Raw genomic sequence first — 23658 nt, 5'->3', positions numbered from 1 at the left:
TAGAAAAAAAAAATATTTTTCTCTTTGTTCCAATGTTTATTTATTTTTTAAATAAATTATTTTTTTTCAAATAAATTTATTTATTTAATTATTGTAAAAATTATAATTTTTGTTTTACATTTATTCTAATTTTTTTTTTTTTCTTTGAATTTTCAGAAAATCGCGACAATTGTACATTGATGGTTGTTGACGGTTGAAAGCGTGAATATCAACTGGGAGTCTGTTATTGTAGAATCACGGAAGTTGGATTTTTTTTCATTTCTTTTTTTTTTTTAAGTGAACATTAACGATAGTAAAGGTAGACCGAAAGTGCGATTGGCTGTTCAGTTGAAGACACAGGCAAACTGTGGACGTGATATTGAAGAAGAAGAAGAAGAGACGAGAGTTATTTCTACGCGATAACGGTAAACGACGAAAAAACAAAATTCAGGCCAATTCGATAAGTATTATTTTTTTTTCTTCATTTATTTTACTAATTCAAAAATCAAATTCGCAGTACTTTCATTTTCGAAATTGAACACTGAAAAATTTTCAAATCGCAACTGTATATATATGTTCGCGCAGCTTCCCAACGGTCGTTAGAGAGATAAAAATATTTTTTTTAAATATTTTTTTAAAAAACTTAAATTTTGTTTTTTAAATCCATGAATAAGTGCTAAATTTTTATTTTTAGATTTTTTATTTAATATAATTTGGATAAATAGAAATTCTATTAAATGAAAATTCGACGTTTTAAAAATTATTATTTATTATTTTTTCGAATTTATTATTTGATAGAATTTTTATTTGTTCGAAAAATTCTATAGTAATAAATAAAAATTATTTTAGAGAAATTTTCTATTAAACGTAACAAAATTATGATTTTAGAATTTTTTTTTTAAATTCATTTTCGTTTTCTCTTGCAAAAAAAAAAATAAAATAAAATAAAGAAGAATTAAAAAATGAAAGGAGAAAGAAAAAAAAGAGCCGTATATAAGAACGTGGAAAAAAATTAAAATCAAAATATTAATATGTGAGATTTATTTTTGATGTAGGAGTTTAACTAAAATTAATTAAATTAACCATGAAACAAATTAGCATAATTAGATAAAAAGTGTGTCGATATAAGTATGCCTCTTTCGGTATCACCGTTAGACAAGATAATTCTTCAGTATACAGCGAAATTGATAGTTTTTTTTTTTCATGTCTTTTTGTTACAGGTAAATAATATAGTATGATATATGTTTCATTATGATTAAAATTCGAATATATTTTTTTGTCAATTTTTTTTCTTTCTCTTTTTCTATTATAAAATGTAGTTTTTAAAAGTCATAACATACTCTTTAATTTACATTTTTTACGAAATTAATAATAATAATAAATATTTTTATTATTATTATTAGTCTCCGATTTGTGAGAATTAAATTTGATTATTTATTATGATTTTTTTCTGCTTTCAAAAATGAAAATTTATCTCAATCGAAATTTGTAATTCAATGAAAATTCTTTACGAAATGAAAATTCAATTAAATTATTAAATTCTTTAAAATGAAAATTAGACATTTTTTTAGGCGAAAATGTTGTTAAATAAAAATTCGCAATTACATAAAAAAAAAAAGTTAAGGAAAAAATTCGATTTCGTTCGAAAAATTTCGTTAAATTAAATATTTTGTTTTATTAATGTAATTTTTTGAAAAAAAAAAATGAAAATTCGAAAATTAGAGCTTAAATTCAAGAATATTAATAAAAATTGGATACATTTAATTTTTCACTGTACAAAAAAAAAAAATATGTCAAAAGAAGAGCGAAAATAATTGAAAAAAAAATTACGTTTTGTTTCGGAATATAAACTCTCTTCTTCTCATTATTATCTATTTAAAACTTTCATTTCAATTTTTATCAATCAATCATTTCTCATCACAATTTTTTTTTTCTTCTCCTTTTTATCAAGGCTGAAAAATGTCGAATCATATCCTAGATTCCACAAAAGTTGTATACTATTATTTTGCTGTGCATATAAAAAAGTCTTATAGAGAACAGATATCACATATATGAGTGAATTATTATTTTAACGCTTATTTTTGCCCTGAATTGCAAATATCCTACAAAGTCAAATATGTGAGCGCTGATGTGATTTTTTTTTTTATAGACCGTGTGTATTTTTCATTTTGTAAACACATGTTATGTGCGAGAAGTAGCTACTCAATTTCCCCTCGAGCAATAAATGTGTCTTGAAGATTCTCTAAGGTATAAATCATAATTTTTTTTTCTTTTTTTCCATGCTGTCGTTTCTTTTAATAATTATAGCAATGAAGTATAATAGCAGCTGCTCGAGCAATTCACGATACAATCTCAAAAAAAAATTCTATTAACATATATTATTGTATATATCTCGTGAGAGTCAATGAAACAATTTTACAATTTATTAATTTTTAATTTCTTTGATACAAATATTTTTAATTTATTCTTTTTTAACAAATTTTTTCATCTTTAATTAGTTTTCGGACTGGTCTCGTACAATTTTTGTAATTTTCGATTTTTTGTGATACTGCATTATTTTTTTTTAAACAATAATTTTTGAAAAAAAAAAACAGAATTTTTTTCTATCGAATTAGAAAGTAAAGAAACTAAATATTATTGTCCTGTAGTAACCTTTGCTCGTCATTTTTTAAAAACAAAAATGGCAAGAGATGCACTTCATTTATAATATAATTTATTAGTCATCGTGAGCGGATTAAATGAATGAAAATGAAAGAGTATTTGAAAAATGATTCAGTATATATGAATATTAATAAAAAAATATATATATTAAAGTATATGGTACAATAATGTGATTCAAATCGATATTATTCTATTCTAGATATTTCATTATCTTCCATTCAAACATATATATATATATATATATATATATATATATATATATTGTCGCGCAGACAGATACGAAATAGGCAGGATATTCTGACGGTATAGACCGGATGCAACAGTCCTGGAATATTCAAACAGTTCCAGAAATTAAGGAAACACCTTCGACCGATGAGATGATCCATCCAAACGCAATTCATTAAAAGATAGTAATTTCCGATTTAAAACAAAAAAAAATTGCCCACTTTTAAAATTCTTTTTTCAATAAATATAATTTTCAAATTTTTTTTGCGCTTTAAAATCCATTTATTATAAAGTTAGCGTTTCAGAGTATATAAAAATTCGCGTGTCATCAAATTCTAAAAATAATTTCCAATTTCTATTTTAGCAGAATTTTTTTTAAGTAGTTTTTTTTTTTATTAAATCGAATTTTTATTTAACAGAATTTCTAAAAAAAAAAAATCATTCTAATTTAAAAATTGGCCAATCAAAAATTTGAAAAAAAAAAATTCTAATTCGTAGAATTATAAAAATATAAAAAATATAAAAAATATAAAAAATATAAAAAATAGATAAAAAAAATATAATTTTAAAAATTATAAATATAAAAATTATAAATATTAAATATTAAAAACAGAAAAATAATTTTTTTGGGAAATTATTAAATTGAGGATTTTTTTTTTATTTTTTATAGAAAATATTATATATTTTTGTCTAAATTATATAAAAATTTCTCTGTGACAAAATAACTTATGGAATAATGCGTTTATATGTGACGACACCGATTAAACAATGGCCATATCTTCTATCCTTGTTTATGTGTGTGCTGTGTAAGGCTCGTTAATGTCCTGAGGACTTCAGATTGACTCCTCTCAGTATATATTTTACTTTCACGAGACACTAACGTTTCCATTTCTCTTCACAATATATTATACATGTATATATAAATATAGATCGTATATACGTGATACCATATAAACACAAAAAACGGAAATACCACTCCACATTATATTATATTTTAACACCATTTATAATTTCAATTATAATAAAAACAATTTTATTCAATTAAAACGACAAAAACAAAATTAAAAAAAAAAATTGATAAAATATTAAATTTATTAATTAATTATAAATATTGAATTAAAGTTAATTAATTAATTTTATATCAAATTTTTTTCTGAAAAAAATTTTTGGCAAAAACGATTTTTTTTTTCTATAGAATAAAAATGTCAAAAAGAATTTTAATTGTAAACAATTTTAACTTGAAATTCTATTTTAATTGAAATTTAATTATTTTTTTAAGAAAATTAATTTCGAATCCTATTTAGAAAAAAAAGTTTCATTTTGCAAAAATTCGGTAAAAAAAAAATTAAATTAATAAAAATTCGAAGAGTTTAAAACAAATCAAATTTTACAAATAATTATCAAATTTGTTTCAAAAAATTGACAATTCGAATTTAAAATTTCAGTAAATAATTAATTTCAATTAAAAAGGAAAAGAAAAAATTCGTGAAAAACGTTTTTTCCATAAATATTTTTGAAAAATGCAATTTTTCTCTCAGTTCTAGTTTCCGAAAGAATTGTTTTTTCTCACAAAGTGAATTGAGAATTTTTGTGCAAAAAAGAAGAAACAAAAAAATGTAAACAGTTTAACATTGTGTGATGATAATTATTGTTTTTGAAAAATAAGTGAAATGGCTTTTTATTGCAAATTATTGAAAATATTGAAATTGGATTTTAATTTGAAAAATTCCGTCAATTAAAATTAATTTTGATATTTATATTATAAATTAAATATTAAATGGAAGAAATCAGTGATAAAGTGAAAATATCTCGTTTTAAAATGAATGCCGAAGAAATAAAAATTGGATGTTTTCATATTTTTGTTATAATTTTTCTCAGTGTTAATTATGTGATTGTATCGATGAGTCATTTGTTACCGGTTTTTTATAACTATACTCCTAAATTTTTCTGCAAGGTAAAACGATCTTTTAATTTTTCTATGCATTATTAATAATAGTAGTTTTAAAAAAAAATTAAATTATAAACAATTAAAAAATAATTTGTCACAAATTTTACTTCAATTAATTATTTTTCAATTTATTTTATAAACGGTTTTTAATTATTTTCTTTTTTTATTTAAGATTTTCAAATTTTTTTCCTCATTTAAAAATCATTAGGTTATAAAAAAGCCATTATTCTTTTCTGTCTCACATCAATCAGAATTTTAATATTTTTTATTTTTGAATCTCTAAATTTTTGTTTTTAAAGAATTTTTTTTTTGTTTATAATTAATTTTTCTTTTAAGTTTTATTTTTTTTTCTTTCTAATTAAAAGTGTTAATATTTTTTTATAAGTTAATTTTAATTTACAATGTAATTTGTTTAAAATTGTTTAACTTAAACAGTTATTTATTATAAGTTTTAATTTTTAGCAGAAAATTTGTAAAAAATAAAGAAAAGAAAATATTAATTTTAAAATTTTTTTCGTTTATTCGAATATTGAAAATAGATTATTGAAAAAAATATTTGAAAAATAATTATTTAAAATTACAATCAGTATTTTGTTAAAGAATTAATTTTTTTGTCCCAATTATTCGACTTAATTTAATAGGAGATAAAATTTTGATACCTAATTTATTATTATATCGTGAAATTTTACACTCGCGATTATAAAAACTTATCTATAGAATTGTTTCCGTTTATTTTCTAGGAATTAGAGAATTTAAATTTATTACATTTCTTATTTATTATTTTATAAATTTTTCATTAAAAAAAAATTTTTTTTTTTCCTTATAATTAAAATTTATTTTGTAAATTTCATTTTTTTAATTTAAAAATTTTCATTTTCTTTCAGGCTTTGTATTTGAAAAATGGAACTGAAGGTTGTATTTCACAAGAATTTTTCAAATCATTTTCCAATTATACAAATGAATTTGACAGTAATGTCATTAAACCATCCTCATCATTGACATCGTGCTCGAATGATTATATTTTCGAAGTTGAAAACGGCGAATCGAGCATTGTAACAGAATGGAGTTTGGTTTGTGAAAATGAATATTTATCATTACTTGGAAATGCTATTTATTTTTTTGGCAATTTAATGGGCGCCTGGATTGCTGGCATTGTTGCCGATAAAATTGGAAGACTTCCGGTTTTGGCAATATGTCTCTATACACAAGGAACGATGGCCGTTTGTCTTTACGTTGTTCAGGTAAATTCATAGAAAAATATTAATTAAAATATCGTCTTTTTTTAGAAATTTTCTTTATTTGAAAATTTTATTTAGAAATTTTTTTTAATTTTTTAATAGTATGAATTTTATATTTATAGACTTGAAGGAATTTTTGTGGCTTCCAATTACTAATTATCAAATTTGTAGAATTACAATTTAGTAGAATTTTGATATGTACTTTTTTTTCGTAATTAAAATTTTTTAAATTTTCAAAAAAAAGTGATTTAAAATGCAAAATTTAGAAAAAATTTGTTTAATTTATCAGGACTATCCAGTGTTTCTTGTTGTTCGTGGACTTCAGGGGATTTTTGTTCAGGGATTAGAAATTTCAACATACATTTTGGCACTCGAACTATTGCCATCGAAATTTCGAACAATCGTGGGATTAATAATGCAAATTGCGTGGGCCGTTGGTTTGTCACTTTTAGCTGGACTCAGTTATTTCATTCCTGACTGGAGAATTCTTCAATTGGCCATCTCCGTTCCTACGGCTGCCACCGTTCTCTACATTTGGTATATCTATATTTATAAATTAATAAAATTAAATTTTCTCGCGAAAATCTAGAACAAAAAAATAATAATTTCAACAATGAATCATCATTTTTATCTACAAAATCGTGAATTTTCCTTTTTTTTTAGAAATAAATAAATTTTTCTTTTTTTTTAAATAATTATTTTCAATAATTATTATTTCTTTAAATTATTTTCTCAAAAAATATTGTTTTGGAAATAATTTTCGAAAAAAATGATTTTTATTAGGATAATTCCCGAATCGCCACGTTGGCTGTTGGCAAAAGGAAAGTCAACGGAAGCTGATATTGCGTTAGAGAAGATTGTAAATTATAATGGATGTTGTACGAGGTGGAAAAAAATAAGGAAACATGATATTGTGCTCAGCGAAAATGAAACACCCGTGAATAAGAAACAGGAGAAGAAACGTATTTTAATTCATGATGACAATAATAAAAAAAGTGCAACAGTCAACGAAACTATTATTATTGAAACGGAGAATTTACTCGAAAAATCATCAGATAATTCCGAATATCAAAGTATATATATATATATTTATTTATTACTTTCAATTAATCAAAAAATTAATTTTTTTCTTTTTCAAAAATTTAGAATGAAAAACATTTCTAAAAAAATTAAATAATTTATTTTTATTATTACAGAAGGTGAAAATTCACAACTTGAATTGAATGTAAAATTGGAAATTTCTTGTAATGAGATCGATGACAAAAATGCTGATAATGAGGATAATGAACAAGATATGGAGAAAAATGAAAAGTTATTATATCTTAAAAAGGAGAGACACTCGATTAAAATTTCTCAATGTGAAAATGATGACAATAATGATTCTCAGAATGAGACACCGGTTTTGGAAATAATAAAAAATAATGATAAACGAAGGACAATTATTTTATCGGATAATAAAACAATAAAACATGAAAGTTTTAATGAGAAGAAAATTGTTTCTAATTTTTTTGATTTACCAAAATATAAAACAATTTTACGTCATTTTGCAATTTTAATTCAAATTTGGTAAGTTAAAAAAAAAAAATAATAATAATAATAATAGCTATACAATTTTACTGTTTTAATTTTAACAAAAAAAAAGTTTGCTAAATTATTTTTTAACTAAATAAAAATTTAGCTAAAGGAAAATTCTGCTCAATTGTAATTCGAAATACAAAAAAAAATTAATTAATGATACACTCGGTAAAATAAAATTAAGCTAAATTAAAATTTGTATTAATTAGTAATGCGATTTATTAAAATACAAAAAAAAAAATAAATAAAAAATTGAATTTTCCAAAATGAAAATTTCAGGCTCAGCTCATCGGCCGCTTATCAATGTGTCGAGTTTCTTCTTCCAAATTTAAATTCAAATCGACACATAACTTTTGTCATGGAAGGTGCATTGGAAATAGCCTCCTGTCTTTTTGTTTATTTTACATTAACAAAATATGGAAGAACGTGTCCCTTGAGTCTTTGCAATATTTTAATTGGAATAATTTTCATTGGTCATGCATCGATTGATTATTATCTTTCTCAGTCATCGTTATTTTTTATCGGTTTGTATTTGAAATTTATATATAAATTTCTCTTTTTTTTGCATTTAATTTATTTATTTTTATTCAATATTTAAAAATAAATTTTTATTTTTTTATATTTATTATATTTAAAAATAAATAAAAATCTTTCCTACTTTGTATTTTTTCTTTTGCAAAAAATAAATTAATGTTTTATATAAATTTTTGAAATAATTACAGGTCCAGTGAAAAAGATATTTTTATTATTGGCAAAAATGATAATTGCCAGTTCATTTTTCACATTAAATTTGTACACTGCCGAATTATTTCCAACAATTCTTCGGGCATCATGCTTTGGATTTTGTGTTATTTTCGCTAAATTTGGAAGAATTTTAATTGAATATTTCTTGGAAATTGTACGTTTTACTAGATATATTTCATAATTTATTAATAATAAATTATTTTAGAAAAAAATATAATTATAATATTATAAATTTTGTTTGTTTTTTTTTAGGAGAAAAATTACATTCCCACATTTGCACCATTGGGAGTTGTTGGAATGTTGAGTTTCGGTTCAGGAATTATTGCCCTAACACTACCGGAAACATTGAATCGAATTCTTCCCGATACAATGGAGGAAGCAAATAATTTGGGAAAAAAATTCAAATTAAAACGAAAAAATGTAAAAAAAAATACAAAAAACAATGACGCAGTGAAGCAAAATTTAAATGAGAAATTATTTTCTGATGATTCAGTTGACGTTGGCAATGGAATAATTGTTAATTTCAATGAGGGAAAAAATTCCAATTCTTCTCAGTGAAAAAAAAAAAAAAAAAAAGTTTCTTTTTTTCTGTAAATATTGTCCGAGGCTAAGTTACCAAAGTATGTAATATTATATAAATATTTTATAATACACGATAAATAAAATTTTACAAAAAAAAAAATCAAATTTTCATTTAAATTATCATTTATAAATAAAATTTTTATAACTGTCGAATTTATTGGAAATTAAGAATTTTTATTTTACCTAATTTATTAAAGTTAGAAGTGAAGGTTTATTTTTTTGATATTAGAAGAATTTTGTTAAATATGAAAAAAAAAAATTTTTTATTTCCTATCACAGCTTACAAGACCTTAGATTGAATGATTCCATTATTTTGTGGTGTAGCATTTTGTGTTTGCTCAACTGCAGTTTGTAATAATCTCGTTCTACGTCTTGTATAATGTTGCCACAAAAGAATTTGTTGATCGTCAATGAATTTTGTACATTGTGCATTGACGACTTCGCGTCGAAAATGTTCGTGTTGCAATAAATCGAGGAAATATAAACACATTGGATATTTTAAATATTTCGCATATTCAGGCTCCTTCCAATATAAAAGATATTTCAAATAATTTATGAAATTTGGATCCTTAAAGTGATTACGTTGTGCTAAAACTGTAAGAAAATAATTTTTTTAAAATAATTTTTACATCAATTTTATTTGATTTTTTATTTTTACTATTTTTTGGATAATTTCTGTTTTATTTTTTCGTTTTTTTTTTTTTTCGTTTTTTGTTATTAAAAAAATATACTTACAATTCAAGTAGTTTGGATTCGCAAGACATTGAACGAATTCCAATTCTACTTGAAAACGTATTCGCTGTTGATCCTCAGTTTCTATTCCTCCTAAAAAAAAACGAATATTTTTTTTTTATTCTGTATTTTTTATACTTTAGTATAATCTTTAATAAATAATATAAAAAATAATACATTTTTTTTTAACTAAACCAGCTTAACTCGTTGTTATTTGTAATTTATTTCTTTTTTTCTTTTGACAAAATTCCGATAAACAGAAACAAAAATTCGAATTTTGAATTTAAAAAATACTCTAAACTTTAAAATTACATTAATAAAACAAAATATTTTAATTTCTCCCCCCTTTGAATCATTAAAAAATAACAATTTCCTGCGGGGAAATAAATTACGCAACATAACCTAAAATTTAAAAAATGTTAACTCTTATAGCACAGGTTAGAATTTTCCAAAAATCTTTATTCAAATGCAACTTTTAATAATAAAAAATAATTAAAATAAAATTACTCATTCTATTAAAAAAAAAATATATATATATATATATGCTTTTAACTCTTATTTCAAACTGTATTTTAAGGTTAGGTTTCTTCGCTAGATCGACAAATACAAAGTAAATGGAAATATTTACACCAACATTTAAATTTTTAAATAAAAAAAATTTGGAAATTACAATAAAGGTGTAAAAAAAAACATTTACATACCGTTCATTCCGATGTATGGTTTTCTAAATTTTAATAAATTTTTACAATCATCAAAACGATTCATATAATTACTATGAATCGAGAATAAGAAGAAAAGTTTCTGGAATGATTTTCAAAATCATTCCAAGGTTATTTGTCAATAATGTAATATATATATATTTGGCAAAATAAGAAATTAGAAAATTGTTATGTCAAATTATTTTGATATTTTGACAGGTAAATTAAAAGTCAACAGGTTGATAAATATTAGGTTATTTCGTTAAGTGTATCTTAAGGCTGTTTACATGACTCCGTTATTGTAGAAGTACCTTAAAACTACTAAACACAGAGTTGGGTTACATTTAAAGTATCAATTCTTCATGTGAATTTACCTTAATGTTTTCACACATCATCATCATCATCATCACATTTCGCATGTTTTCCTCCATAATGCAAAAGGGAGAAAGTTTTTTCTTCATTCAACAGACGCGTCATATTTTAGACATTCTACATTAATTCTAAACTCTCAAATAGTGTTTCAAAAAAAAAATTCCTTTTTCAAAGTGTTTATTTAAAAAAATAAAGTTATCTTAAAAATAGTGCATCATGAAAAGTGCAGTGATTAAAAAAAAATTGTTGAATAATCAACAAAAATTACATGTCTTTCTTTCATTGAATGATAAATTGAAAATTATTGAAGGTCTTAAAGCAGGTGAAACAGTGACATCTTTAGCGAGACAATATAATGTTTCACGTGCAGCGGTTAGTAATTTAAAAACAAAAAAAGGAAATATGAAAGATGTGAATAATTTGAAGAAATTAAATGAAATGGCTCTTAATAAAAGAAAAGTAATAAAACGAGTTCACAATGAAATATTAGAAAGGGCAATAGTAATGTGGTATAATGAAATAAAAAATGTCATGGGCCTACCAATTAGTGGTCCAATGTTGTGTGAAAAAGCATTGCATTTAAATGAAAAATTAAATGGTTCAGAAAAATTTAAAGCAACAACTGGCTGGTTAACAGCATTTAAAAGACGTTATGGCGTTAGAATAACACACGAGGATAAATTGTCAATTGATGGTGATGTTGCAAGGGAATTTTGTACAAAATTTCAACAATTTATTAATGAGGAAAATTATGATTTAAGTTTAGTATTTAATGCTGATGAAAGTGGAATAATGTGGAAAAGTTTGCCAAAAATTGAGAAAGACGAAAATCCATTGGGTATGAATTTTTTTTTCTATATTTTAAATATATTTCAATATTAGGCTAATTTAACTAATTTTTAGATTTTATATTACTGATATATGTTATTCTTTTTTAAAAATAGATTTTTTTTTATTTTTTGACAAAAAACTATTTTTAATTATTTAATTTTTATTTTTTTTTTAAATAAACTCGAAAATTAATTTCTTAGAATTTTTATTTAATAGAATTTTATAATCTAGAATTTATTTTTAGTCGAATTTTCATTTTTTCGAATTATTTAACTGAAATTCCATATTAAAATGAATTTTTATACTATACAAAATTGTTTAAACGAATTTTTATTTTCTACACAGAAAAAAAAAATTTATTTGATTCAAGTAATTGATTAGTTGAAATCGAGTAAATATTTTAATTGAACCAAATATTTTTTTCTTTGAATTAAATAAAATGTATATTTCATTCAATAATTTTCTGTATTCGAATAATTTCATTATTTCAGGCAATAATTTCTGTATTTGAAATAAATACAAATTTAATTGAATCAAATAATAATTATCAAATAAAAATAAATATTTATTTGATAATAAATAATCGATTATTTGAATTAAATAAATTTTTTTTTCAATTTAAACTTTTTATTTCGTCGAATTCAAATTCAATTAATTTAATTATTATTTTTCTCGAATTTTTATTAGAAAAAATAGTAATTTAAAAGAATTTCTAGAAAGAATATATTAGAAGGAATTAGATTCTAATGGAATTTTCATTTATTCGAATTTAATTTGCCAGAATTTATAAAAAATGACGTTTTTTTATTTTACAGAATTTTTATTTATTCGAATAAATATTTGGTAGGAAATTTTAAAAGAAAATTTTCAAATTGACGAATTAGAAAGTTTTTCTAAAATAAATATCTCTATTTTTAAAATAACTTTATGTATTTTAATTTGTGGATAAAATTTTTTGAAAAGTTTATTGAAAAAAATCTCTGATTTTTAAGAAGACAAGACACAGAATTTATTTATTTAATGAATCATCAATGAATGATTTTTTTTAAATTCAACTAATTTTACAAAAAAAAAAAAATACATTATAAAATAATAAATTAAAATAAAAAAAAATTCCGGTCTTCTAAAGGTTAATGACTAATTTTTTCTTATTAATTAAATTTTACTAATGAATTAGTAAAAAAAATATATATTTTTTTTTTGATAATTAATAAGTTTTTATACTAATCAGTAATAAAAAAAAATGAATCATTAATTTAAATTATTTAAAATTTTGTATTAATTTATTTTTTTTATTGATCATTTGGAAATAATTTCCATTGTTTTGTTGAATAATAATTGAAGAAATTTTCATTTATTTTATTCTATAAAAATAATGTCAATTATTTGATTTGCCAATTAAAGATAATTTTATTTATTATATATTATTATTATTATTATTATTATTATTATTATTATTATTAATTAATATTATTTTTATAAATATTTTGTTATTATTATTATTATTTAATAATGATGATTTTGAGAAAGTTTAAAAAAAAAATTTCTGAATTCGAATCTTGAGAATTATTAATACCTCAAATTATTTATTTTTTTTTTTCAAATATTTGACTAAATAAATATTTTATAAAGTAATTTTGGAGAACATTTTGTAAATCTATTTAAAATTGAAATTTTTTATTCAATTTCATCAAAATTCTGCTGAAAATCTAAATTAGAATAATTTTCAGAAATAAAAATTGAAAATCTTTTAGAACAATTTTATATGCAATTTTTTTTTAATTTAAAAAATTAATTAAATTATTTATTTTGTTTAATTATAAATAATCAATGAATTAATCTTTTTTTTTTAATTATTACATTTTTTTTTTTTTTTGAAGAATTAAGCATTTATTTTTTGGAGGCCTTAGATTGGATTTTTCTCTGATGAATTTTTTTTTTTCTAATTTCCATAGGTTGGAAGTGCGATAAGGAGAAAGTTTCAGTTTTATTTTGTGCAAATGCAGATGGTTCTTATGCTTTGCCATTGTTAATAATTGGAAAATCATGGAGTTCACGTTCATCATTGAGTACTGCTGAAAATATTCAACAATTACCAGTGATGTATCATAATCAATCATCGGCATGTATGACAACGGAAATATTTCTCGATTGGTATATGAATATTTTTATTCCATCAGTACAAGAAATGCAGACAAAAACAGGAAATTATGGCCGTGTTTTATTATTAATTGATACAGCAAAATGTCATCCATCAAAAGAAATTCTTAATTCGGTGAATGAAAATTTTCAAGTAATTTTTATACCACCAAGAATAACAACATTAATACAACCAATGAATCAGGGTATTATTGAGAAGACAAAAAGAATGTATCGTAAATTATTTATTGAATCAATGTTAAATTATACAGATGAAATGAATTTAGATGAATTTATGGAATTTCATACAATGGAAGATTGTTGTTTTATGATGTCAAATGCATTTGAATCGGTGACAATGTTACATTTGAAAAATGCATGGAATAAACTTTATGGATTATCACAATTGGATGAGAAAAATATTGATCAAGATGATGAAATGTTGGAGGATAAAGTATTTTGTCATATGTTACATAAAATTAGAGGTGAGGAACATATTTTTTTTTCTCTCTTTTATTTGTTTATAAAATTGTACATTTTAAATGTTTACAGGTTTTGAAAATGTTTATTCAGTGACTATTAAAACGTGGTTAAATACAGATTTATTTGATCTTGGATGGGAGCCATTGATTGATGAGGAAATTATTGAAATTGTCACTAAAATAGATGAAACAATTGACAATGATGATAATGAAGAAAATGCCGATGAACCAATAAGTGATGGGGATTTCGAAGAGTTGAATGTGTCTAAAAAGGAAAATGAGATTCAAGAATCAATAGAAATTCAATTGGAGCAGCTTGAGAAAAATGATGATAATTTCCAATCAATTGGTATCGAAGAATCAGTACAAAATATAAAACAAGATGTCGACAATGACGACGATGATGAGGATGAAAATTTTCAATTAACAGAAATTGAAGATTCAGAACAAATTATGAAAGAAGATTACGATAATAGTGATAACGATAATGATAATAATGATAATAATGAAAATAATGAAGATGATGGCGATGAAGAAGAAGAAGAAGATGATGATGAAAATGTGCAATCAATGCAATTGGAAGAATCACAACAGCCGAAAATAAAAGAGGAGAATACTGAATCGAAAATTGATTCACAATCAACAAATGTTGAAATTGCCATACAATTTTTACACGAATGGTGTAGACAAAGAAAGGAATATACAGAATCTGATTGTCAACTTTTGAGTAAATGGGAATCGCTTGCTAGAAAAGCATCGGAGGAAAACAATTAATAATTAATAATTAATTATTAATTAATAATTAAACAATTAATATTGTTTTACAAAAACTGTACATTAATTAATCGAATAAGAAATCTCAAGACTGATTTTAATTATAAATCTTTAATTTAATTAATTTATATTAAAAAAAATAGTTATAGAGAATTAAATGAATTTTAATTCAGTATTAAGGTATTTTATCACACCTTGGCTGCCTTTATTTTATAAATAAATATATAATTATATAAAATAGATATTTAAACCCGTAAATGTTTTGTGTTATCTAATTTACCAATTAATTTAATTTTTGAGAATATTTTATTAAAATAAAATTATTGTAATAGTATGTATTGTATTTAGTGAAATAAAAAAAAAAATTACGAAAAAAAATAATTGTATCAATAAACAAACATCTTAACTGTAAAAGTCCTCGAAATATTATCAAATTTAAAACACAGTTCGAAAAATTTCAAAATTATTGTTCCAGAAAGAAAAAAATCAAATTATAAGCGCCAAAAAATCACTTCCTTTTTGGAAAAAAAATTCTTTTTTAAAAATTCTATTAAATGAGAGAAATCTACATTGGTGATCGAGTTTGAGGTTATGTTTGCCATTTTCTAATTATTTATAGTATTGCCAATTGATTTAATAATAATTAATGTAAAAAGAAACATTCATTTATTATTACATCAATTATTTTTCTAACAAAAATTGGTTATTATATTTTAAATTTAAATATTTTTGTTGCGTATATTACCCAACTCTGAAGGATAATATATCTCTTTCCTTTTCTATCTCTCACATTGTGAATGTACCTTTTTATCGTCATTGTGTCAAAAGCCAAAATACACACAAACACACACTTTTAAAAAAAGAGAACTGCGGAAATTCAAGTTTATTTTGGATTTTGGCACTGTCAAGAATGTGTATGTGTTAAATAATTTATTTTTTTTTGTTTTTAACATGACGACATAATTGCACCAAGTTTTATAAACACAATAAATTAAAAATGGAGAAAAAGTTTTGCCAGTAAATCTAAATACATTGAAAGTGGTTTGTTTGTTTTTTTTAAAATAAAAATATATAGATTTCATCTGAATGACAACAATAACAGCAGCAGACGAACAAAGATTTTGGTTATGGCGACAAGTAGTTCTGATGGTTCTTGTACAGCACCCGCTGATTTTCAATTATCATCTGAACTTGAAGATGTTTCCGATCGTTTAAGTGTTAATCTATTGAAATGCTCATTATGCCATAATAGTCGACGAATTTTCTACTGTAGACAATGCATACAAAATGGTGATTTTGTTCATTCTACTTCTGTTTATTCCGAACGGTATGTATACATATATATATATTTATTTTCTTTCTTTTTTGTCTGCGCAATTATTTTTTACTATTTAGACTTTCTTTTTTGCGATTTTAGTAGATTTAAGTATTTTTTTTTGTCCCTTTGTATTTTTTTTTACAATTGCAAATTTTTGCTATTCTGTTCTTTTTTTTTTTAATATTTATTTATTCTTCAAATTAAATTTATTTAATTATTTTTTACATTATCGTTTTTTTATTCTATGTTTATAATAAAAATTTTGTTTGGTAATTTCCTTTTTCTAAAATGTATAAAAATTTCTTTGTTTTTGGTTAAATAAATGATATTTATTTTTTTTCAAAATTATTATTATTATTTTTTCCCGCTAATTTAAAAATTGTTAATTAATTCTCGTGGAGAACTTTTTTCTTCATATTTAAAATTTGGTAATTTCTTTGTTTCCAATTATACTTTTTATAATTAAATTTAATAGATTTGCGGATAAACAAATACGACTTTTACGATTAAAAGCGGCTCGTTCTCAATTAGAGGAAAAATGTGTGAAATCTTTAGAAAAATACAAACAAAAAGATAAATTGGTGAGTTGCATTTGTTTTTAATTTAAACAGAAAAAATTGTATTTTTACTACTTTTTTTAAATACTAAAAATATACTTAAAAAATAATTAATAATTATTATTTGTAAATAATTACTAATAATTATTATTTTTAAATAATTACAAAGAATTATTATTTGTAAATAATTATTAATAATCGTTATTTGTAAATAATTACTAATATTTATTATTTTTATATATAATTATTAACATTATTGAAAAGAAACTGAAATTTTAATAATCTAAATTTATTTTTTTTCTTCAAGCAATGTGATATAAATACATGTAAAGAACGAGTGAAACTTTTGCAATTATTGGTGAGCGAAACTAAACAGAGTATAAATAGAGGTACGATTTTCTTTTTTCTCGAAAAATAAAATAAAAATTAATATAAATCAAATTAAAATTAATTATTTAAACTTCTAATAATTTATAATAGAGTAATTATAAAATTTTAAATTAAATGTACTATTTGGTATTAATTAACTTTTTTTTTTAGGAAATCAACGTCTAAATGTTTTAAATGAAGTTAATTCACAATTGGCAATTAGACTTCCGAGGCATGAGGAGAGAGTCGAGAAATTACATCGTTATGTTGTTACATTAAAAGGAAAACAAGAAAAACAAAAGGAAACTGTTGAAAGAAAAAGACAACAATTAAAGAAAGTTATTCGAATTGCTGCGAAACAATTAATTCAATATATTTTTCCATTAACACAAGTTGAACCCAGTAAAAGGTATATTTTGTATTTAGTCAGTAAGAACATTTTTTTTTTTTTCCTAAGAGACGTAAATTAATTTTGTTACTCCTTTAAAAATTTACTCGATGTCTTATTCAATTTTTTTAATATTAAGCTTTTTTTTTAATTTTAAGTATTTAATAGAATTTTAGCCATTACATTTTTTTTTCTAATTATTAGTAACTTTTGTTAGACCAAATTTAAAAATTTTCAATGTCAGTGAAATGTAAGAAAATTGAAAATTTTATTCTTGTCGCAACCCTGTAATTGTATTTAATTTTTTGTAAGAATTAAAAAAAAATAATTGTTTTTCAAAGTTTGTGCAGTAGTGAAGAGGAGAGTTCATGCACCGATTGTGTAACAAGTGCATTGGCCGATGCTTCGGGAACTTCTTATGTACGAGGACGATGGATTAATGATACTGAAAATAGTTTAGAAATTCATCATCGTATTGTGGCTCCAACACTTCCTGGATCCGGTGACTATAGCGCTTATTCCCTTTGGGGTAAGTATAAAATTAAAATTGAAAAATAATTTAATGAATATTTCATTTTATAATTCAATAATTTTTCTTTCTATTCAAATTTTCATATAAAAACAGGGGGGGGGATAAATAAATTAAAGTGATCAATTCAAAAAACAATAAATTAAATTAATTAAAAAATAAATTTACTAATTTTTTATTTATCCTATATAGTTGCTGAAAATAAGGATGCAGTGCCTGGAAATAATAAAGAAAATTCAATGCACAATCCTGCTTACAATATAAGTGCTGCCCTTACTTATGCCACGCAATTGGTTAAAATAATTGCATACTATATTAATGTGAAGCTACCTTTCAAATTGGCATACAGGTAAAAAAAAGAAAAGAAAAATATTCAGTTAAAATTGAAAAATAAATCTTAATTTTAAAAACATAAAATTTTTCTTTCTTTTTTTTTTGGAAATCTATTTTTGAAAATAAATTTTTATACAGTGAAAAAAATATTTTATTATTATAAAAAAACATATTTATTAAAATTAAAATATTTTATAACTATAAAAAAAAATTAAAATTAAAAAAATATTTATCTAAAGAATTAAAATAATAATTGTAATATATTTTATTTTTTTTTGTTAATTTTCAGTGAATTTTGTGGAAGTGAAATGTCGGATCAAAAATTTGCAAGAAAAGTGGCGCGCCTAAATTGTAATGTTTTACATTTATGCTTTACACAAAACACGGACACAACAGTTTTACATCCAATGCAAACACTACAAAATCTCATGCACTTGCTCAATACTGAAATCAGTGATCTCGGCAGGTTTGTATTATTAAAATTTTATTTTATTATTAAAAATTAAAAATAATTAAAAATGCAATAAAAATAAGTTCTTATCCTCGAAAAAAATATTGGTCACTATTTTCGAAGATAAATAACAATTTTTAATATCTAACAAAAAGTAATAAAAAAATTAGAACTATTTTTTATAAAATGATTTTTAAAAAATAGTTATCAATGAAATGATTCTATTTTTGAAATTAATTTTCATTTTTTTTTTTTAGAATTGGTCCAGTTGAAGTAGATCCAATTGAAATGCAACAATTAAACAATCAATTAGTAGCAGATTTGGAAAAAAGTGACGATTCTGCCTCAGATGAAGAGGAAGATGCGTTTAATTGGGAATGGGAGGCTGTAAGTAAAATCTTTGATTTATTTATTGTTTCTTTTTTTATAAAATTAAATGTTTTTCATTCTTTTTTTTCAAATTACTACTATTTTGGAAAATTTCTGAAAAATTTAATAGAAAAAAATACTTTAACAAAATTGAATTTTCATACGTTTTAGATAAATGAAAATTTATTTTTATAAAATTTGAAAATTTTTAATTATTTTTAAATACGTGAAAAATTTCTCGTCTTTTCCCTCAAATTCTTCGATTAAATTTCTCAAATTTATTTATAAATTCTCGTGTATTTTCCCTCAAAAAATTTTTATTTTGTATTAAACATAAACATTTATTATAGTGGTTAAAATTTGGAATTAAAAAACTTTTTAAACACTAAATGCAAATGAGTAGTGATTAATAATTGCAAAAAATTTTCTTACTTCTATGATTTTATTTTTGAATTTTTTTATTGGGTTGAATTTAATCAACCCTTTCTAGAAAAAGATAACGTAAGAATTACTTTTAGTTCTTTAAACATAATTAAAGTGGTTAAATATTAAGAATATATACCCTCAAAGTTTCATCTCACTATTGAGAAAAGAGAAATTTCGACATCTAGCGGCAACTAAAGAAAGTACAAAACTATGCAAGATATATTTTTTTTTTTTTTTTTTAACGAAAAGCCAAAATTTTCTAAACACCTTTTCAATTAACAAAACGCTTAAAATATTAAATTTACTTTGAAAGCAAATAATTTATTTTCAAAATTTGTTATTTTTATTAAATATCATATTTTTTATTATGAAAAAAATTTAATTAAAAAAAAATTGTCAGGTACCAAATGTCGCTTGTCCCGAAATGGTGGTTCCAATTCCGGGTTCAATGGCCAGCCAACAATCGTCAAGTATGCAAGTCAATCAAAGTGTTGCGGGCGGACTAGTGACAAGTGCCGCTGCCAGCATCGCCTCCATCTGGAGAGGATGGACCACCAATAAATAGACTGATCACTCCAATTTTTTTTTTCTCATACAGCAAATTCATTCATCAAAATGTAATTATTTTTTCAAGTATATTTTATATTCTAAGAGATATTTCTCCTGCATAATATCGAGAAACAAAAATTCTTCATTATTTTTCTTTTTGACAATGACTATAATTTATTAGTCGATAAATTTTTGTTTAACGTATAAAAGAGAATAATTTACGTTAATTTTTCTTTTTTTTTTTTTTTATTAAAATATTATGTTTTCTATTATATAAATATTAACGCATAATCAAAAGCATATATATATATATATATATTTAATTAAAAAATATATACGAAATACTTTTATTCAAAAAAAAAATTTTTTTAATTAAAAATTTCTTTTTATTTAAAAAAAATCATTTCATTAAATGAAAATGATGATACAAAAAATCACTGAATTCTTTTAAGTATTTTTTTTAATTAATGGACCAAAAAAAAACTTCTGTGAAAAAAATATGACAAAAAAAAAGTATTTGAATTTTAAGTCTTCGATATTAATGAATTTCTAATTATACAATTGAAAAGCCATCGAAATCTCATAATTCCTATAATTATTCAAGTTGTAAATTTGTCCTATATATGAAAAAAAGTTAGATTTAGATTTTTTACTCTCCCTTTCTCTCTTTTTCTCTTAAAATTTAGAAAATTATTCACTCATATAATATGTAGACACAATAGATTATAGGGAATTTTCAAATTTTATCTCCGCATATAATTTAAATTATATTTCGCACAAAGTTTAAAAAAAAAAAATCAAAATTAAAATCAGAGGTTTTTTATTTTTTAAGAAAACTTGAAAAAGATGTAATAATATTGTTTTCATTTAATTTTCTATAATAATTAATTAGTTAATAATTATTTTCAATAATAGAATAAAATAATAAATAATTGTAATTTTTTTTTCTCTTATAAAATTAGTCACTTTGTGCGAAATATTAAAATGTCTCAGAATCCAATGAAAAGAATACATTTTATATTTTTAACATAAGTTTAAAAAAACAAAAAAAAAATACCGATTCTTTGGAAAAAAAACAACAACAATGACCACAACAGTTTAGTAATCTAATAATGTTAATAAAAAAAAAAATAAATAACGAGTGAAAGTTTTACGCTAGAAAGTACCTTATAGCGTAACGGAAGTACGCAAATTTTTTTTTTTTTTTTTTTTTGTAGAGGAATGGACTGACTTATAATTAATGAGAGAAAGAAAAAAAAAAGTGATATTGTGTACAGGATTTGGAGGAAAAAAAAATCGAAAGAAACTTTATTAGTAGTGTGAATTTCGAATGACAGGTTTTATTTAATTTTTCAATTATACAATATATTATATAAGGAAAAAAAATTTAATAATCTACAATTAAAATTTGTGACTGATCTTCTTTTTTCTGTCTTCATACGCTTTAAAGTGCAAAAAAGAGTTTTAAATCTATAATTCATTTTTGATTTAGTAATATAATTTCTGAATATTTTTTTCAACAATTGTAATTTTTTGTAAACTTTTTTCTATTCTTCATTGAATAATTAATTGCAAAAAATTGAATTAAAAGAAATTAATTTCAAATATTTAAATTAAAAGAAATTAATTTAGAAAAATTAATTTTAAAAATTTGAAAAAAAATTAGAATATGCAAAAAAAAAAATATAAATCCCATAGAGAAATGACAAGAGTTTAAAAGAAAATGATAAACGATTTAATTCCCTAAAAAAAAATAGTAGTATAAGAAAAACTAAAAATATAGTAACTCATATAGTGATTTTGATATAGTTAATTTAAAACAAAATAATAATTAAAACCAACCATTTAAAGTTCGCTATGAACTTTGTGTATAGTTAGCTAATTTTTAAACGATTTGAAATTGTGATAAAATATTAAATTCAATTTATGTAAGGAAAAAGAAAAATTATCAAGTCAGATATTGCATATGTATATAGTTTTCCATGATTTTTAAAATTAAGTGACACGATTTTTAAAAGAGGCACAAAATTTGTATAAAAAAAAAAAAATAAAATATGTTTTTGTGCTCAAAAAAAAAAAAACAAAAAAAAGAATCTTGTAAATAAATTATAAATGGGTCAATGTTTTTTCTTTATTTTATTATTTTTTTTTTATTAATAAAACCCCCTTCGTTACTTAAGACATAGTTGGGAATGAGTGAGAGCAAAAATGTAATTTGTAAATGTACGTGTAACAATTAAGGTGGCTATGTTTTATCGAAACAAAGTTTCAATGTGATATCAAAACAAATTACAATGTATGTTTTTCTTAATAAAAAAAAGAGAAAAAAAAAACTATAAGTTATTACGTGTTGTAATAAAAAATATATACATATCTCTAAAAATAAAATTGTTTTTTTTCTCTACTTTAAAAAAAATATATTTAACACTATTTTTCGTTAAATATTTTTTTTCTCATTTTTTTTTAAAATTATTATTGACCAAATAATTAAAAAAAAAATAAATTAAAAAATAATTAAAAATCAATATTAAAAAAAAAAAAAATTGGATTCATTAACAGACAAAATTTGATTATTGTTTTCTTCAAAATTAATTTTTTTTCCAAACATTTTATTCAGAGTTTCAAACAACGCAAAAAATATAAAATTTATTTATATTATTATCGCTTTGGAAAGTTTTTTTCCAAGAAATTTGTAATATTTTTTTTTATATTTTTTACAAAAAAATCGTGATCAGAATATAATAAATCGTAGGAAAAATAAAAAAGAAAATAAAATTCTGATTTTCGTAAAAAAAATTCCTAAAAATGCGTTTAAAAAATTACAAATTTATTACAAAGAAAAAAAATTATTATTGGAAATAAATTAAATTTATTTAAAAAAGTTTTGAGTTTAAAAAATAAAAAAGCAAGGGAAAAAAATTTAAAATTTCAATTTTAAAGTATTTTTTTTTTTAAATTCAATAAAAAAAAGTATTTAAATTAAAATACAGGAAAAAAATTAAAAAAAAATTATTATAAAAATATTAAAAATATAAAAAAAAAGAAAGTTAAATCGAAAATTTTATTTATAAACTAATATTTATTAAATTTAACCAATCCAATATTTTAAAATCGTAAAATTCTATTGTTAAGAAAATAATTTTAAAAATAAATTTTCTCATTTTTTTTTAGCAAAATATTTTTTTAATACATTTCTTATGAAATTTATACACGCAAGTCGTAAAACTTTCAAGGAAATGAAAAATAATAAAATTTCTTTATATTTTCGCATATTGTCAAGTCGTGAGGTGAGGAAGACTTTAGCGTGGAAAGAAAATAAAAAAATACAATAAATTTCGTATTTTTTTTCAATAAAAATTTCAAAATTTAATTACTTTTTTTTTTAAATT

At 21.7% G+C, this 23658-nt stretch overlaps 5 protein-coding genes across 8 annotated transcripts in view; 3 read left to right on the top strand and 2 right to left on the bottom strand.

The window, feature by feature from the left end:
* LOC127280518 (cyclin-dependent kinase 10) overlaps window positions 1-23658 on the bottom strand; it is an 85612-nt gene that overhangs the window by 52841 nt on the left and 9113 nt on the right. The window lies entirely within an intron of this gene.
* LOC127280503 (organic cation transporter protein-like) lies at window positions 167-9173 on the top strand. Of its 3 annotated transcripts, none has more exons than XM_051303529.1 (9): window positions 3718-3778; window positions 4410-4819; window positions 5698-6054; window positions 6341-6588; window positions 6835-7124; window positions 7248-7617; window positions 7906-8150; window positions 8349-8524; window positions 8623-9173. In XM_051303529.1, exons 2-9 carry the CDS (start codon window positions 4643-4645, stop codon window positions 8926-8928), a joined length of 2169 nt encoding a protein of 722 aa, XP_051159486.1. In that variant the 5' UTR covers window positions 3718-3778; window positions 4410-4642; the 3' UTR covers window positions 8929-9173. The 3 variants fall into 3 exon arrangements, with proteins under 3 accessions (XP_051159487.1, XP_051159486.1, XP_051159485.1); XM_051303528.1 differs by having other exon boundaries at window positions 3727-3778; window positions 4404-4819; XM_051303530.1 differs by lacking the exons at window positions 3718-3778; window positions 4410-4819 and adding an exon at window positions 167-404 and having other exon boundaries at window positions 8623-9170.
* On the bottom strand, window positions 9187-10619 carry LOC127280539 (mediator of RNA polymerase II transcription subunit 31). The gene is made up of 3 exons (XM_051303590.1): window positions 10386-10619; window positions 9688-9777; window positions 9187-9546 (listed from the first exon to the last, which is right to left on the bottom strand). The coding sequence occupies exons 1-3, from the start codon at window positions 10447-10449 to the stop codon at window positions 9233-9235; spliced, it is 468 nt and encodes a 155-aa protein (XP_051159547.1). The 5' UTR covers window positions 10450-10619; the 3' UTR covers window positions 9187-9232.
* Window positions 10785-15335, top strand: LOC127280506 (jerky protein homolog-like). Its single transcript, XM_051303538.1, has 3 exons — window positions 10785-11592; window positions 13541-14209; window positions 14277-15335. Exons 1-3 carry the CDS (start codon window positions 10971-10973, stop codon window positions 14978-14980), a joined length of 1995 nt encoding a protein of 664 aa, XP_051159495.1. The 5' UTR covers window positions 10785-10970; the 3' UTR covers window positions 14981-15335.
* On the top strand, window positions 15800-21959 carry LOC127280511 (beclin 1-associated autophagy-related key regulator). The gene is made up of 9 exons (XM_051303548.1): window positions 15800-16307; window positions 16774-16879; window positions 17163-17244; window positions 17396-17633; window positions 17954-18141; window positions 18334-18490; window positions 18764-18940; window positions 19183-19312; window positions 20121-21959. The coding sequence occupies exons 1-9, from the start codon at window positions 16108-16110 to the stop codon at window positions 20283-20285; spliced, it is 1443 nt and encodes a 480-aa protein (XP_051159505.1). The 5' UTR covers window positions 15800-16107; the 3' UTR covers window positions 20286-21959.

This window comes from Leptopilina boulardi, unplaced genomic scaffold (assembly GCF_019393585.1).
Source record: "Leptopilina boulardi isolate dan_hultmark-lab unplaced genomic scaffold, ZJU_Lbou_2.1 LbouV2_248, whole genome shotgun sequence".
Lineage (NCBI taxonomy): Eukaryota > Metazoa > Arthropoda > Insecta > Hymenoptera > Figitidae > Leptopilina > Leptopilina boulardi.
The sequence above is the reverse complement of the archived record's forward strand: the minus strand, read 5'-3'. Positions and strand labels throughout refer to the sequence as shown.

Coding starts and splice junctions, on each gene's coding strand:
- LOC127280503 (XM_051303529.1), top strand. CDS start 4,643: ATGGAAGAAATCAGTGATAAAGTGAAAATATCTCGTTTTAAAATGAAT. Junction 6,055..6,340: donor TTTGTCTTTACGTTGTTCAG/GTAAATTCATAG, acceptor TTAATTTATCAG/GACTATCCAGTGTTTCTTGT. Junction 7,618..7,905: donor GCAATTTTAATTCAAATTTG/GTAAGTTAAAAA, acceptor TGAAAATTTCAG/GCTCAGCTCATCGGCCGCTT.
- LOC127280539 (XM_051303590.1), bottom strand. CDS start 10,449: ATGAATCGTTTTGATGATTGTAAAAATTTATTAAAATTTAGAAAACCA. Junction 9,778..10,385: donor ACCATACATCGGAATGAACG/GTATGTAAATGT, acceptor GTTTTTTTTTAG/GAGGAATAGAAACTGAGGAT. Junction 9,547..9,687: donor GAATCCAAACTACTTGAATT/GTAAGTATATTT, acceptor ATTTTCTTACAG/TTTTAGCACAACGTAATCAC.
- LOC127280506 (XM_051303538.1), top strand. CDS start 10,971: ATGAAAAGTGCAGTGATTAAAAAAAAATTGTTGAATAATCAACAAAAA. Junction 11,593..13,540: donor GAAAGACGAAAATCCATTGG/GTATGAATTTTT, acceptor TAATTTCCATAG/GTTGGAAGTGCGATAAGGAG. Junction 14,210..14,276: donor TATGTTACATAAAATTAGAG/GTGAGGAACATA, acceptor AAATGTTTACAG/GTTTTGAAAATGTTTATTCA.
- LOC127280511 (XM_051303548.1), top strand. CDS start 16,108: ATGGCGACAAGTAGTTCTGATGGTTCTTGTACAGCACCCGCTGATTTT. Junction 17,634..17,953: donor CAAGTTGAACCCAGTAAAAG/GTATATTTTGTA, acceptor TGTTTTTCAAAG/TTTGTGCAGTAGTGAAGAGG. Junction 18,142..18,333: donor TAGCGCTTATTCCCTTTGGG/GTAAGTATAAAA, acceptor TATCCTATATAG/TTGCTGAAAATAAGGATGCA.